Source organism: Garra rufa, chromosome 23 (assembly GCF_049309525.1).
Source record: "Garra rufa chromosome 23, GarRuf1.0, whole genome shotgun sequence".
NCBI lineage: Eukaryota > Metazoa > Chordata > Actinopteri > Cypriniformes > Cyprinidae > Garra > Garra rufa.
The window spans coordinates 31613849-31631684 of NC_133383.1; the positions used below are offsets into that span (position 1 = coordinate 31613849).

Consider the following 17836-nt stretch of genomic DNA (forward strand, 5'->3'; position numbering starts at 1 on the left):
ATAATACTCCTGCCCCTTTGACAACTGTTGACAGATCAGCGAGAATTCTGGATCAATCCAGCGGCTTCATTCTGAATTCCTTAAAGTACTTATCCTTAAGTCTAAAATATTCTGCTTTTGACTCTGCTGGATACGGTCACTTTGATCACAATAAAGACATATCAAACATCTGAGGAGACGAGTAGTGAAGGAAGATCAAGGTTGTTTTTCTTTCTGAAAACAGGATTACGTGAACAGGAGGGCTTCTGTTCTCAGATCAGAACTTACACTGGAACCTTTCATGCATATTGATCCCTTATTCAGTGCAGATCAATGCTCCCAGCAGAAGCCAGACAGATCCATGCGCAAGCACTATATTTATACCCTGTTCATTAATCATCAATCCTGACATCTTAGAGTCTTCTCTTCTCGTTTGTTCTGGCTACTTCACCTCCGCACATCTGATTAAAGCTCTGAGAAATATGCCATTAATATCCTATTTATCTTTATCTGATGTGGGGATAATGATGAATGGAGCTTGATAAGGAAATCAGCAGTATTTGTAAGGAAAGTAAAATAACCACATTTAAGCTCTTTTATTATTTTGATAAGTCAATTCAGTCCTAAAAATTGTTATTTAAAAATCACTTTTATTTTAAACAGAAAAAGGAATTTTTAAATACTCTTGAAGTAAGCCTTTTATGCTCACCAAGGCTGCATTTATTTGATTAAAAATATGGGAAAAACGGGAAAATTGTGAAATATTATTACAATTTAAAATAACTATTTTCTATTTGAATATATTTTAAAATGAAATGTATTTCTTTGATTTCAAAGCTGAATTTTTAGCATCACTACTCCAGTCTTCAGTGTCACATGATCTTCATAAATCATTCTCATATGCTGTTTGCTGCCCAAGAAACGTATTTATATATTATTATGAATGTTGAAAATGTTGAAGCCGCTTAAAATTTTAGTGGAAACGGTATAACATTTAACTTTTTTCAACTTTTTGAAATTATAAAAACTATTTTTGAGCATCAAAACTTTTAACTGCTAGTGTATATTTTATGACATGCAAAAATATTGCTTTTTGGCTTCCCATTTAAGCCCTTTGCTGAAGTCTGCTGGTACAGCTCAGCCTCCATTTGCTTAAGAAAAAGCATCACGCTAAATTTTAATCATCTTCCATTATAATCAATTATTTAACAGCCTTACTTTAATACGGTCAGACTGTTGCGTACCTGTATGAAATCTCTGTTAGTCGACTGTGTCGATGTCAAAAGGACTTTCTGGATGTACAGTATATATCTAAGAATTACATATGTAATAGTGGACTTAAAATAGTACAGGAAACATATTGGCTTGGGACACTGAAATACTTAAGTCATGAATAATATAATTTGTAAAATAAGCCTTTATGAGCCTTTAATGCATTGCTGAGTTTGGTTTCACATTAATTATGTAACGTGTTTGAGGTCATTTTGAGTTCTGTCTTCATTTTCAAGAGTTATATCTGCTACTGGTTTAGTGCAGTGCTCCACAGTAACAGATACAAACACAATCAAAGTTAATTTATTGCTCGATGCTCTTTGTTTTATACTTTCGGCATTTAATTCGATTTTAGGATCATTTATACACAGCGAGTCTAAAGTTTTTGAGCAATTAGATTTTTAATGTTTGTTTTTTTACATTACATCAAGCCTGCATTTATTTGATCGAAAATACAGCAAAAAAGTTAAATATTTTTACTATTTAAAATAAATGCTTTCTATTTAAACATATATTAAAATGTAATTTATTCCTGTGATCAAAACTGAACTTTTAGCATCATTACTGCAGTCTTCAGTGTCACACAAAAAATGTATTATTATTAATATTATGTTGAAAACAGCTAGTAGAACTTTTTCAGGTTTATTTGATTATTAGAAAATTCAGAAGAACAGCATTTATCTGAAATAGAAATCTTTTGTAACATTAGAAATGTTTTTATCATCACTTTTGATCAATTTAAAGCATCCTTGCTGAATAAAACTATTAATTTCAATAATTTCTTGACCAAAAAAAATACTCTCCAAGCTTTTGAGTATTCTTTGAGTATATTTATTTCAGATAAATGTGAATCTTTCTATTCATGGACAGCAAATCAGAACATTAAAATGATTTCTGAAGAATCGTGTGACACCTGAAGATTGGAGTAATGATGCTGAAAATTCAGCTTTGAAATCACAGGAATAAATTCGATTTTAAAATATATTTAAATAGAAAGCAGTTATTTTAAATAGTAAACATATTTCACAATTTGACCATTTTTACTGTACTTCAAATCAAATAAATGAATGCTTGGTGAGCAAAAATCTATTAATTATTATTCAATAGTTATTCAAATAGCCATGTATTTGAAATAGTTGCATATGTAAATAAGATCTTTTCCAGATATAAACTATTTGTTTTATTTTCACTGTGAAAATTTTAGTTTCAAGTGTGTTTATTCACCTCACAACAGTGTACAGTGTTAAAAGTACAAACATAACAATAGCATCCAGTTACTAAATTAATTATATAATGCAATATAATACAATACTTGTACAATAAAATAATACTTATAGTATAACAGAAATATTGCAATAGAATTCAGGTTTTCTTGTGAGAATATACTGTACATTGGGAGTTATTTTCCAGAGAAGAATCATTGTGATATTCAGACCCATCACGCTGGATCAGTCTACTAAAGAACACATTTGCTGTTTAACACTGTTTAATCAACTGGCTTTCAGTCATTGAAATAGTAAGACTCCCTTCTGAACACTGGACTTTAATGAACACAGTTCATTGGTTCCTTGGATTTATTATCCATTGATATTCACAGTTTATCAAGCCAGTGGACTGGGCGCATCTTCACCAGAAGATGGCGCTGTCAGCAGCAGTCTGGTCCAGGACCAGCCCCTGCTGTGCGGATGGGTGTTTTAGCACAGGGCAGGGGGTCGATGTCACCTGGGCGGGACGTAGCCGAAAGGTATATGTAAGGTGAAGGAGTAGTTGGGCATTGAGTTGTTACTGCTGGGCAGTGGGTTGGTGTGATAGTGTTCAACTAGAGCAGATAAACTGGGGAACGTCATATCTGCCTCCAGATACACCCGCTGGTCCTGTAAAACAGAGAGGACAAAAGAGAATGAGTTCAATCTGTAGTGAACAAGTGAAGATGGTGCTATAGACCAAACTAGAGTCGACCAGGGTTTGAAATTAACACCCGCCAAATGCAGGTAAAGCCCAGCAAACACAGAATATTCTCCAACTGTTTCCATATGGTTCCCATTTGGTTATTTTTTGGGGAACAAAATAAGAACGTTCTAGGAACATTCCCTGTAGATTATTTTTAGGTTTAATTTTTATAACCTACAGAAAACGTTCCCAGAAGGTTCCCTGCAGGTTATTTTTAGGTTTTATTTTATATTCCCAGAACGTTCCCTACAGGTTATATTTAAGTTTAATTTTATAACCTAAAAAGAACCTTCCCAGAACGTTCCCTGCAGGTTATTTTTAGTTTTAATTTTTATAACCTACAGAAAATGTTCCCAGAACGTTCCCTGCAGGTTATTTTTGGGTTTAATTTTTATAACCTACAGAAAACATTCCCAGAACGTTCCCTGCATGTTATATTTAGGTTTAATTTTATAACCTAAAAAGAACCTTCCCAGAATGTTCCCAGCAGGTTATTTTTAGTTTTAATTTTTATAACCTACAGAAAATGTTCCCAGAACGTTCCCTGCAGGTTATTTTTGGGTTTAATTTTTATAACCTACAGAAAACGTTCCCAGAACGTTCCCTGCAGGTTATATTTAGGTTTAATTTTATAACCTAAAAAGAACCTTCCCAGAACGTTCCCTGCAGGTTATTTTTAGATTTAATTTTTTTAACCTACAGAGAACGTTCCCAGAATGTTCCCAGCAGGTTACTTTTAGGTTTTATTTTATATCCTACAGAGAATGTTCCCAGAACGTTCCCTGCAGGTTATTTTTGGGTTTATTTTTTATAACCTACAGAAAACGTTCCCAGAACGTTTCCTGCAGGTTATTTTTAGATATAATTATTTTAAACTACAGAGAACGTTCCCAGAATGTTCCCAGCAGGTTATTTTTAGGTTTTATTTTATATTCCCAGAACTTTCCCTGCAGGTTATTTTTTAGGTTTTATTGTATGTTCCCAGAACGTTCCCTGCAGGTTATTTTTAGGTTTAATTTTATAACCTAAAAAGAACCTTCCCAGAACATTCCCTGCAGGTTATTTTTAGATTTAATTATTTTAAACTACAGAGAGCGTTCCCAGAATGTTCCCAGCAGGTTATTTTTAGGTTTTATTTTATATCCTACAGAGAATGTTCCCAGAAAGTTCCCTGCAGGTTATTTTTAGGTTTTATTTTATATCCTACAGAGAATGTTCCCAGAAAGTTCCCTGCAGGTTATTTTTAGGTTTAATTTTTATAACCTACAGAAAATGTTCCCAGAACGTTCCCTGCAGGTTATTTTTGGGTTTAATTTTTAAAACCTACAGAAAACGTTCCCAGAACGTTCCCTGCAGGTTATATTTAGGTTTAATTTTATAACCTAAAAAGAACCTTCCCAGAACGTTCCCTGCAGGTTATTTTTAGATTTAATTTTTTTAACCTACAGAGAACGTTCCCAGAACGTTCCCTGCAGGTTATTTTTGGGTTTAATTTTTAAAACCTACAGAAAACGTTCCCAGAACGTTCCCTGCAGGTTATATTTAGGTTTAATTTTATAACCTAAAAAGAACCTTCCCAGAATGTTCCCAGCAGGTTACTTTTAGGTTTTATTTTATATCCTACAGAGAATGTTCCCAGAACGTTCCCTGCAGGTTATTTTTGGGTTTATTTTTTATAACCTACAGAAAACGTTCCCAGAACGTTTCCTGCAGGTTATTTTTAGATATAATTATTTTAAACTACAGAGAACGTTCCCAGAATGTTCCCAGCAGGTTATTTTTAGGTTTTATTTTATATCCTACAGAGAATGTTCCCAGAAAGTTCCCTGCAGGTTATTTTTAGGTTTAATTTTTACAACCTACAGAAAATGTTCCCAGAACGTTCCCTGCAGGTTATTTTTAGGTTTAATTTTTATAACCTACAGAAAATGTTCCCAGAACGTTCCCTGCAGGTTATTTTTGGGTTTAATTTTTATAACCTACAGAAAACGTTCCCTGCAGGTTATATTTAGGTTTAATTTTATAACCGAAAAAGAACCTTCCCAGAACGTTCCCTGCAGGTCATATTTAGGTTTTATTTTATATCCTACGGAGAATGTTCCCTGTAGGTTATTTTTAGGTTTCCAGGGACGGTCTGGAATTCAAAAGCTAACGTTCCCAGAGCGTTCTGGGAACCAAAAATGGTTAGCTGGGATGTGATGAAGTCTGATTAGAAGAATTTAGTGCAAGTGTGCATTTAGAGTGCGTTATCTCATTGCATGAATCAGTCTATTAATATGCATTTAGAAAGATCACATAATTCAAGATATGGGGCAGAAAATGTATATATTTATATAATTTCAAATAGATATAATATCACACAAAGAGTGCCGTTTCTTCTTTAAAAATCAGCATGATTACAAATGTGATATTGATTTTATACCTTCAATAAACAAAAAGAGACTTATGTTAAGACACCATAATGACTCACTTATTAACATTGACTTACTGCCACCTACTGGTGGTTTTGATTTCACATTTAAAGTATCTTTTCATTTTTTAAATAATTTAATATCAGTATACAACGTTTTATGTTTAAAATATCAAAACATACTAAACATACATTTAAAGCTAAACGCAGATGTATCAATGGCCATACTATGGATGAAAACTGCTATGATTACTCAATAAATAAGCACACATTTGATTTAAACCATAGGTCTACATAATATTCACAAATGCTCTTCATAGGGGATGAATTGTTTTTGAATTGTACAGTTACAGCGTGAAATATTATTTAAACCTATTACTATTAACATTTTTACATAAGATTGATATATTTTATCTCCCAACTCAGACTTTTTTCTTGCAAATGCAAGTTTATATAACTCCATTTAACTCAAAAATAGTATGTTTTCTGCCACCAGATGGGCTTCAGGCATATTAACGTCATCACAGTTTCTGATCTGTAAGACTATCTCACTATTATTGACTACGCCAATTCCGTTGAAAAACAGTGGTTATCGCTGGGTGACAAGCTCTTGTAATAAGCTGAGAACATTTTGAAAATTACATCTAATCAATATAATCTATAATCTTTTTAAATCTAACTATTTTGTGCCGTATCCATGTGATTCTCCTGAATGTTTGCAAACATATAATTGGTCTATAGCATTTCCTCAGCATTCGGTAGCATTGGAAGTGTAGTTCAATTGCCTAAGTAATATCAATTCTTGCTTTGCTAAAAGCCTCTAATGATAATAATATTACATAATTATATACACATTTTAAATTAAAAGAGCATGTAGTTCATGTACTGTAGCTTTAGTGCCCATGCAAAATACTAACCTCCTCAAAGAGTCTGTAATTTCTGGCTTTATTGATACCCGAGTCCCAAACAACCAGCACCTGTCAAATAGGAAAAAATTATAAACACACACTGATTTATAAATAAATAAATACATATATATAGTTGAGGTCAAAAGTTTGCATACATACAAATTGCATATTATTTTTTATTTAGTACTGACCTGAATAAGACACATAAATGCAGTTTACATGTAGTTGAATTTATAAAAATGACCCTGTTCAAAAGTTTACATACACTTGATTCTTAACACTGTGTTGTTCCTGAATGATCCACAGCTGTGTTTGTTTTGTTTAGTGATAGTTGTTCATGAGTCCCTTGTTTGTCCTGAACAGTTAAACTGTCCGCTGTTCTTCAGAAAAGTCACTCAGGTCCCACAAATTCTTTGGTTTTCCAGCATTTTTGTATATTTGAACCCTTTCCAACAATGACTGAATATTTTTGAGATTGATCTTTCCACACAGAGGACAACTGAGGGACTCGTATGCAACTATTACAGAAGGTTCAAACGCTCATTGATGCTTCAGAAGGAAAAATTATGCATTAAGAGCCGGGGGTGAAAACTTTTGAACAGAATAAAGATGTGTACATTTTTCTTATTTTATCTAAATATCATATTTTTTTTTTTTTTTATTTAGTACCACCTCTCAGAAGCCACAGAAGATACTTACATGTTTCCCAGAGGACAAAATAAGTTAAATTTACCCTGATCTTCAAATTCAAAAGTTTTCACCCCCGTCTTATAATGCATTGTTTTTCCTTCTGAAGCATCAGTGAGCGTTTGAACCTTCTGTAATAGTTGCATATGAGTCCCTCAGTTGTCCTCAGTGTGAAAAGATGGATCTCAAAATCATACAGTCATTGCTGGAAAGAGTTCAAATACACAAAAATGCTGAAAAACCAAAGAATTTGTGGAACCTGAATGACTTTTCTGAAGAACAGCAGGCAGTTTAACTGTTCAGGACAAACAAGGGACAAAAAAAAAAAAAAAAAAAAAAAAACACAGCTGTGGATCATTCATGTAACAACACAGTATTAAAAATCTTTTGAACAGGGTAATTTCTATAAATTCAACTATTATTTTCTCTTGTGGACTATATGTAAACATCTTTAATGTGAAATATCTTTATTCAGGTCAGTACTAAATAAAAACCATCCCTCTTATTTTGGTCAAATAGTTAACATTTTGCAGCTTCTGCAAGGTGTATGTAAACTTTTGACTTCAACTGTAGGTATATTGCGTTGTCTGTACCTGTGAGGTTTTTCCTGTCCCTGATTTGCGGATGCAATACAGACCGTTCTGTGGGTAGGTGTATGAATCCCTAAATAACCTGTAATCAGTAAGTGAAGACACAGTTAACAGTGGAATTGAAAACAGTGACACATGAACTAGATGAGTGGCAACTCTTTTACACTAGAGGGCAGCAATACAAAGCAAAATACAACTATTACACTCAGATACATGCCTTCAAATAGGTTGTCTTGGACAAAGACACAAGTTTTAGAATCCCTGTACTAAAGGATTTGGTTTCTTGAACTACTAAAAAACAATGCATCAAGCCATTAATTACTACGATTAACCAAACTTCGCAAAATAAAGTGGTATACACAAAAATTTTTGATTTACCTTTCAACATTACTGGTTTCCATTGTGTCCACGAAGACAGACGGAGGCAGATTCACCTGATGAGAAAAAAAAACATGTGTTAAAGGCATTATTTGTTATAGCAAAATCAGGTCAAATGTTAGGTGACCCTATGGTTTAAAAAAATGACTTATCTTGATAGATGTTTCAACAGCAACACAAAATAGATCGTTTTTAGTAGATAGTAAATAGAAATGGTCAAATCCTACGCAATCTATTTTGATTCAACGTGTCATTGAGGAAGTGACTCATTGTTTCTGCTTCAACAGATAAAGGAAAGTTTATAAAATTGTGCATTTCTCCTTAAACGCTCACAAACAAGCCTGAGCTCAAAGAATTAAGATGTAGGCCTACGTGGCACATCCTACAACGTCCTAAAAGCTCTTTAGCTGCATCTAGACCACTTACAAGTTTTTTTTTTTTAATTAAAAATATGCCTTTTAAAAATGAAATGGAATTTGTTTCTACAAAATCAGTGTGTTCAATGACAAACAAATGAAGTAAACTTACATTTTCATAGTCCTCATCGTCTGAGTCTTCTTCAATTTTGTGTGGCACTCGTTTTTTTAAAGGATTTTCTTCAATAGAAGAACGAAAACTCTGTCCGTCTGGTGATGCTCTTCTGGCACAAAAAAAAAAAAAGACAAACAATTTGTATAAATAATCTCCTTGAGTCTAACCAATACCCGAACAAGCTAAATGTTAAAGATGAGATTTGACATTTGGTGTTTCATAAAGTAACTAGTGGAAAGAAAACACCCAAAAGACACTGTTAAGTCTTTCTTTTATAGCACTTTATCTATTTGTGTCAATAGATTTCAAATACAATCCATATTTTTAAAGGCCGTTTTCTCAAAAAGGAGTTTTTTTCTCCTACACGGAGCCAGAAATCTCCACTTCAGTAGCACTTACACACACCAAACTTGACATTTTTATTCCTGTCTATATCCTAAAGGTATTTACAGAGTGATTTGTTCATATATAATTTTTTTGATTTTATACATTTTATTCCCCCCAAAATGATAAAATAAATGATAAAAATTAATTGATTGTTCTCTAATATATGTGACCATGGACCACAAAACCAGTCTTAAGTCGCTGGGGTATATTTGTAGCAATAGCCAAAAATACATTGTATGGGTCAAAATTTTAGATTTTTCTTTTATGCCAAAAATCATTAAGAAATTAAGTAAAGTTCATGTTCCATGGAGATTTTTTGTAAAATTCCTACTGTAAACATATCAAAATGTAATTTTTGATTTGTAATATGCATTGTTAAGAACCTAATTTGGACAACTTTAAAGGTGATTATCTCAGTATTTTGATTTTTTTGCACCCTCAGATTTCTGATTTCAAATAGTTGTATCTCGGCCAAATATTGTCCTATCCTAACAAACCATACATCAATAGAAAGCTTATTTATTCAGCTTTCATATGATGTATAAATCTCAGTTTTGTCAAATTTAACCTTATGACTGGTTTTGTGGTCCAGGGTCACATATGTAAAAAAATATATACTCTAATATACGTCCAAAAAATTTTACAAGAATTTTGAAACTTCATCCAGTGTTTAGATTTTTGTATTTAACCCTAAGATTTTAGAAAACGTGTAATACAAAAAATGTTTGCAATTATCAATGTAATCAATTAACTCGGTAAATAAGGTGATAACTATTAGTTTATTTTTGTACCCTATTCACCTTCAGTGTCTCGTCTTAATTATTTTACTTTTCCTAAGAGGTGCTGGGGAGAAATGACCGCTTTTATTCCAACAGAGGGTGAAATGTATAAATGTGTTGCACTTTAGAGCAGGGGTCCCCAAACTAAGGCCCGCGGGCCAAATATGGCCCTCCCCCACATTTGGACCGGCCCTCTGAACAATGCCAGAGACATATTTTGAAAATGTAATTTTAAATATATGTTTTACTTATATCATGTCGGTATTTGATAAAAAAGGTTGGCTTTCAAACTTAAATTTCCCTTAGTTATTAACCTAATTATTTGTTAAATTCACCAACTGAATGGTACATTCAACATAACGTGTCATCGCGATCAAACAGGTAATGCGCGAGCCAGCTAGAAAATTCAGAGCGATTACAAAATGACTCAATAGCATTTTGAGGTGAAACTAGCACTGCTTGAGGGACAAGTGCAAAAGCAAGACTCAACTCCCAGTTACCCAAAGGTTTTCAGCTGAGAAACCAGTGGCCCCATTCCCAGTTGAAAAGTCTGTGTAAGCGCTGAAAATGCTGAAGGCGGAGTTTGACGTGTGATTCAAAAAACACAGTGGACCAACACCAGCAGATAACATTGCACCCCAAAATCATCACAGACTCTGGAAACTTAACACTAGACTTCAAGCAACTTGAGCTATGAGCTTCTCCACCCTTCCTCCAGACTCCAGGACCTTGGTTTCCAAATTAAAAATGCAAAACTTGCTCTCATCTGAAAAGAAGACTTTGGACCACTGGGCAACAGTCCATTTCTTCTTCTCCTTAGCCCAGATGCCTCTGAAGTTGTCTGTGGTTCAGGAGTGGCTTAACAAGGGGAATACAACAACTGTAGCCAAATTCCTGACACGTCTGTGTGTGGTGGCTCTTGATGCCTTGACCCCAGCCTCAGTCCATTCCTTGTGAAGTTCACCCAAATTCTTGAATTGATTTTGCTTGACAAGCCTCTCAAGGTTGTGGTTTTCTCGGTTGGTTGTGCATCTTTTTCTTCCACTTAACATGCTTGGATACAGCACTCTGTGAACAGCCAGCTTCTTTGGCAAATAATGTTTGTGGCTTACCCTCCTTGTGAAGGGTGTCAGTGATTGTCTTCTGGACAACTGTCAGATCAGCAGTCTTCCTCATGATTGTGTAGCCTAGTGAACCAAACTGAGAGAACTTTTTGAAGGCTTGGTTGAGATAGTGAATTGGTGGGTTTTTGTTAAATGTGAGGCAAATCATCACAATTAAAAGAACCAAAGACTTAAACTACTTCAATCTGTGTGCATTAAATGTATTTAATACACAAGTTTCACAATTTGAGTTGAATTACTGCAAACAAATGAACTTTTCCATTACATTATAATTTATTAAAGTGCACCTTTATATCTTTTGAAAAGAAATGATCATGTGTCTGTGTGGTGCATAACAAAATAACTATTCTAGCATTAAAAGGTATAATAAATACAGGTAAAATCATAATAAAATAATAATAATAATACTAGTAGTCAGTCCGGCCCATGGAATTTTCTTTTATAAACCAACCCGGCCCCCCATTAAAGAAAAGAATTATGTTGGCCCTCTCAGAAAAAAGTTTGGGGACCCCTGCTTTAGAGGAACACTCCACTTTTTTTGGAAATAGGCTCATTCTCCAACTCCTCCCAAGTTAATAAGTTGAGTTTTACTGTTTTGAAATCCATTCAGCCGTTCTCCTGTTGTGGCGATATCACTTTTAGCATAGCTTAGCATAGATCATTGAATCCTATGAGACCAATAGCATCACGTTCAAAAATGACCAATGAGTTTCGGTATTTGTCCTATTTAAAACTAGACTCTTCTGTAGTTATATCGTGTACTAAGACCGGCGGAAAATGTAAAGCTGCAATTTTCTAGGCCGATAAGATTAGGAACTACACTCCCATTCCGGCGTAATAGTCAAGGAAGTTTGCTGCTTTAATATGGACAAAACAGGCGCAGTAATATCACGCAACACATGTACAAATGCTGACCTAGCTGGGAACTAATTTCAGGTGCTGCGTGATATTACTGCGCCTGCTTCGGCCATATTACGTCAGCAAACTTCCTTGACTATTACGCCGTAATGAAAGTGTAGTTCATCTAAAATGTAAAATTAGTTTTGCCGGGAAAACATGACTAAAACGGTTTGCAAAGTAACATAGCACTTCATTTTATTTCAGAAAGTATTTTTTCTACTCATTTTGATTACATTGATAATTGCAAACATTTTTTGTATCACAAGGTTTTAAATGTTAGGTTTAAATATGCAAATGCATTTGCTAATTTGCATACATTTCTAGTACAAAAATCACTAATGATAAACACAAAAAACACTGGATAAAGTCAGTTTCAGAATTCTTGTTTAATTTTTTTTGACATGTTAGTTTTTACTCATTTTGTCACGTCATTATTCAGAAAAAAACTTAGACAGGAACCTTTTTTTTTTTTTTTTTTTTTTTTTTTTACAATTTTAGGGGAATAAAATGTTGGATATGTTATATATCAACAAATGCCTCTGTAAAAACCTTCAGGATATAGACAGGAATAAAAATGTGAAGTTTAGTGTGTGCAAGTGCTACTGAAGTGGAGATTTAAGGCTCAGTGTAGGAGAAAAAAATAATTTTGAGAAAACTGCCTTTAAAATATGCATTGTAATTGAAATCTATTGACACAAATAGATAAAGCACTATAAAAATAAACACTTAACAGTGTTTTTTGGATGTTTTCTTTCCACTAGACTGAAAAAAAAAATGTTATGAAAAACCAAAAAGCTGGATAGGTGAATGAAAAAACAGCATTTTTGCCTGCAGTGTCTCCCCTTAAAAAAAGAAAATCGCAATACATATCATATCGGCACCCAAGTATTGAATCAGGAGGTAGGTTAATCATCCCATCCCTAATAAATAACGGTTTTAAAACTGATTAAGATTTATATGCTCACATTGCATTGTATTCAAATTGTAAAGTTATTTAACCAATTCTTATTTGACGGTTACACTCTGAATTATTGCATTTTCTGTTTAAAACAATGTGAAATCAACATGCATACAAAGATATTAAATGTAAAAACACTCTTTTGTGCACAAACACTTTATTATAAGATTCTTACTATATGTAACCCTGCACCACAAAACCAGTCATAAGCGTCATTATTTTTTAAATTAAGATGTAAACATCATCCGAAAGCTGATTATGGTTTGTTAGGATAGGACAATATCTGGCTAAAATACAGCTCTATGAAAATCTGCAATCTGAGGGTGCAAACAAATCTAAATATTGAGAAAATCACCTTTAATGCTGTCCAAATGAAGTTCTTAGCAATGCCTATTACTAATCAAAAATAATTTTTCAATATATTTACTGTACGAAATTTACAAAATATCTTCATGGAACATGATCTTTACTTAATATCTTAATCATTTTTGTCATAAAAGAAAAAGCTATACTTTGGACCCATACAGTGTACTTTTGGCTATTACTACAATGTTACTTGTGCTACTTAAGACTGGTTTTGTGGTCCACAGTCACATATAAGAAGTTTTATTCTAAACCATGAAGTGTTTTGCAACATGCTGCTACTTTGGTCCTCTCACGCGTGTGGTTTGACACTCTCACATGTGTGTGTAAAAAGTCAGTCTAGTTGAAGAATGCAGTTGTTATTCTGTCTTTATAACAAGACTGAGCATGTATGTATTTAAGAACAGCAGCCCTAAATACATTTGCAGCCTTAAAAGTCTCTGCAGCACAACTCAACAAAACCCCAAACCAGACACGGAAGATCTCCGTGAGGAGAATGAAAGACACTTACTGGAACGAGGGTCTGTTGGGTTTCGGTTTGGTTGGTAATGGAGGCTTGGGTATCTGACCCAGCGACCTGTTACTGGAGAGGTGAGGCGAGACGGGCCGTGGGTCAGGAGTGGGCTTCACCCCCAGGTGCTGGCTAGAAATGGGTGGTTTAATTCCAGAGTTCAGAAGCACTTTCTGCAAGTTCTCAACGATGGGTAAAGTAGCCGCCGAATTCCCAATGAGAGAGACATGCGGCTTCTTTTCGCAAGCAGGCATTGTGGAAAACGGGCCTGACGTGGGCTTCACGCTGTTTGGTGGGGGTAAAGGAGGCACGGGGCCAGCAGGGCCTCTGTTTGACTGGTGTAAGTCTGGTTTCTGTAGATGAGGGGCGTACGGCAGCGGCGGAGGAGGACCTTTGGCTGAACAGGAAGGTTTTTTGAATGGAGGTGGCAGTGGAGGCGGTGGTCCTTTCGTGAGACGGCTTTCTTTCGACTGAACAGGAACAGGAGGTGGAGGATAAGGTGGAGGTGGAACCGTGGGTTGACCTGGAAAAAACATCAAAGAGTTATTCCACTGTGTGGGTAAATGTTCTCAGACAATCTGAATATGGCCACAATGGTGTATCACAATGTGAATAGCACTATTTCAAGCACATCCACTTTCGGAAAACAGGTGCGAAACTATCACTGCATGGGTTCAAAACTATCACCCTTTTAAAAGTTATAGTTTTCACTTTAGGTACTAATTTGTACATTTTAGGGCATGAAAAGATTTACCTTTTGTACCTTTTAATGTTACCTTGTAACAGCTTTGCAGTGTTGGGGAAAGGTATTTTAAAAAGTAATGCATTACAATATTGCATTTCTATGTAAAAAGTAACTGATTGCATTACTTAGTTACTTTTTATGCAAACTAATGCATTACAATAGTGCATTTCTCTATATAAAGGTAACTAATTGCATTACTTAGTTCATTTTTATGGAAAGTAATGCATTGCAATATTGCGTTTCTCTATAAAAAAGTGACTTATATTAAAAGTAAATTTTTGTGTTTGCATAAAAAATTAAAACAAGTTACTAATTGCTTTACTTAGTTACTTTTAATGTAAAGTAATGCATTACAATATTGTGTTTCTCTATAAAAAAGTGACTTATATTAAAAGTCTTAAAGAGTCTTAATATAAACAATTTTTGTGTTTGCATAAAAGATTAAAACAAGTTACTAATAGCTTTACTTAGTTACTTTTTATGAAAAGTAATGCATTACGATATCATGTTTCACTTTAAAAAAGTAACTAATTGCATTATTTAATTACTTTTTATGGAAGGTAATGCATTACAATATTGTGTTTTGCTATAAAAAGTTACTAATGGCATTACTTAATTACTTTTAAAGAAAAGAAATGCATTACAATATTGTCTCTCTATAAAAAAGTGACTTATATTAAAAGTCTTCAAGAGTCTTGAAATAAACAATTTTTGTGTTTGCATAAAAGATTAAAACAAGCTACTAATTGCAGTACTTAGTTACTTTTTATGAAAAGTAATGCATTACGATATCACGTTTCACTATAAAAAAAGTAACTAATTGCGATAATTACTTTTTACGGAAGGTAATGCATTACAATTAAGATATTAGTTACTTTTTATGGAAAGTAATGCATTTCAATATTGCGTTTCTCTATAAAAAAGTGACTTATATTAAAAGTAAATTTTTGTGTTTGCATAAAAGATTAAAACAAGTTACTAATTGCTTTACTTTGATACTTTTTATGAAAAGTAATGCATTATGATATCAGGTTTCACTATAAAAAATTAACTAATTGAGTTACTTAGTTACATTTTATGGAAAGTAATGCATTACAATATTGTGTTTCTCTATAAAAAAGTGACTTATATTAAAAGTCTTAAAGAGTCTTGAAATAAACAATTTTTGTGTTTGCATTAAAGATTAAAACAAGTTACTAATTGCGTTACTTTGATACTTTTTTAAGCAAAGTAATGCGTTAAGATATTGTGTTTCTCTATAAAAAAAGTAACTAATTGTGTTACTTAGTTACTTTTTACGTAAAGTAATGCATTACAATATTGTGTTTCTCTATAAAAAGTAACTGATTGCATTACTTAGTTACTAAGTTTTTTTTATGGAAAGTAATGCATTACAATATTGTGTTTCTCTATAAAAAACTCACGGTACTGGTAATGTATAACCCTCAACACTGCAGCTTTTTCATTTATTTTTTATTTTTTTCTGAGAGTAAAGAAATGAAAGAAAAAGCAAGCATCTACCTGCTGACACTGGTAATCCATCCTCTCCATCACTGTCTTCATCTTGCGTCATATAATCTATATGAAAATACACAAGTTAAATAATTTTTGCAATTTATTTATTACAAATATTAGTATAATTTAATTTGATAATTATTTATATTATAATATATAATATATATTCTTTATATTAATAATATATTATATATTTTATTATACATTTTGTAACACCACAATAATCAGTTTAAATAAACATTTTTGTAGACATAATTTGCTACATGAAATTAAACTATTAAGTATTACATTTTTAGAATTTTTTTAAAATTGAATTTTTTTTTTTAAAAATGTAATAAATGTATTTATTTTTAGATAACAATTTAAAGACATTTATAATTTGTTCCACAGCATAAAAGCATAGTCAATCGGTATACCTGCTTCAGGGTCTTCTTCAATAGGACTGATGTCCAGCGGCTCCTCTAACTGGCCATATATGCTCTCAGAATCTAAATCATCACTATTAAAACAAGAAATGTGGTAAAACAGAAGCATTTAAAAAAACTCAATGAATTCCATTAACAAGCAGAGATTACAAGAAAGAGGAAGAGGTTACAGCTGCTTTGTAAAAAAATTCCCGAGAAATTAAAGATAAAAGGTGAATTTAAAAACCATATTGTGTAAGAATAATATAAATAGACTTCACGAATCATGCGTCATAAATGCAATGTGAGCTAACATCTGACTTATTGATAGAATGATTTAATGAAAGCAGACTGTAAGTATTACCTTGGAAGAGGCAAATCTCTTTTATCATTATAATAGCCGATTTCTTTTCTTAAGTGCCGCATCCATTTCTGTCAGAGATAAAAATACACATTTTATTTTATTTCTGCATTTTATTTTTAATCAAACATGAAAACCCCCCAAATGTTCATAGTTGTGCAATGCTATCTGTCATGTCTACAGCGCGATCTCACCCTTCTCTCATCCTCACTCGCCGCTGAGAAATACCACGTACGGTGTCTCTTACTGAAGTGGACGATCTTAAAAGGAAAAACGTTGCTAGATGTTGTTTCCTCTGCTGCCCGTAAGACTCTGCCAAGCAATAAAAGCAATGGTCATTAAAATATATATTATTTCTGAAGGATCATGTGACACTGAAGACTGGAGTAAATGATGCTGAAAATTCAGCTTTGCATCACAGAAATGAATTTAATTTTAAAATGCATTAAATTAGAAAACTGTTATTTGATATTTCAGAATATTACAGTTTTTACTGTATTTTTGGTGAACATAAGAGATATTTAGCCACCCCAAACTTCATGTAATACTCAGTGGTCACTATTGGTTTAATATTTATAAATTATTTATATTTAAGGATAATGGTTTGGACAAATCCCACTGTTCAAAGATTTTAAAATGTACTTTAAGCAACAGTTTTCCTGCGAATTATAAAGTCTGAATTGTGAGATAAAAACTTGCGGTTGACTTTTTCTCAGAATGGCATCAAATAAACTCGCTGTTGTGAATTATAAAGTCAGAATTGTGAAATAAAAACTAGCATTTCTGACTTTTTTCTTAAAATTGCATAAGATATACTTGCAATTGCTAGTTATAAAGTCAGAATTGTGAGATAAATACTCTCAGTTTTGGCTTTTTCTCAGAATTGCATGACATAGACTCGCAATTGCTAATTATAAATTCAGAATTGTGAGATAAATACTCTCAGTTTTGACGTTTTCTCAGAATTGCATGACATAAACTCGCAATTGCTAATTATAAATTCAGAATTGTGAGATAAATACTCTCAGTTTTGACGTTTTCTCAGAATTGCATGACATAAACTCGCAATTGCTAATTATAAATT

The 17836-nt window shown here is 33.1% G+C and overlaps 1 protein-coding gene across 2 annotated transcripts in view; it reads right to left on the reverse strand.

Annotated features, from left to right (window-relative positions):
- Window positions 1–2436: 2436 nt before the first annotated feature.
- The window catches only part of sh3bp2 (SH3-domain binding protein 2), a 36931-nt gene continuing 21531 nt past the window's right edge, over window positions 2437–17836 (reverse strand). Inside the window, exons 4-13 of one of the 2 annotated variants that reach the window (XM_073830088.1) lie at window positions 16947–17064; window positions 16756–16823; window positions 16404–16486; window positions 15994–16050; window positions 13728–14250; window positions 8703–8811; window positions 8175–8230; window positions 7800–7878; window positions 6529–6588; window positions 2437–3125 (exon numbers count right to left, since the gene is read on the reverse strand). In XM_073830088.1, coding sequence (XP_073686189.1) covers window positions 2970–3125; window positions 6529–6588; window positions 7800–7878; window positions 8175–8230; window positions 8703–8811; window positions 13728–14250; window positions 15994–16050; window positions 16404–16486; window positions 16756–16823; window positions 16947–17064 — 1309 coding nt within the window. In that variant the 3' untranslated portion in view covers window positions 2437–2969. Of the gene's footprint in view, window positions 3126–6528; window positions 6589–7799; window positions 7879–8174; window positions 8231–8702; window positions 8815–13727; window positions 14251–15993; window positions 16051–16403; window positions 16487–16755; window positions 16824–16946; window positions 17065–17836 lie in introns of both variants that reach the window. The other variant, XM_073830087.1, reaches the window with a different exon arrangement.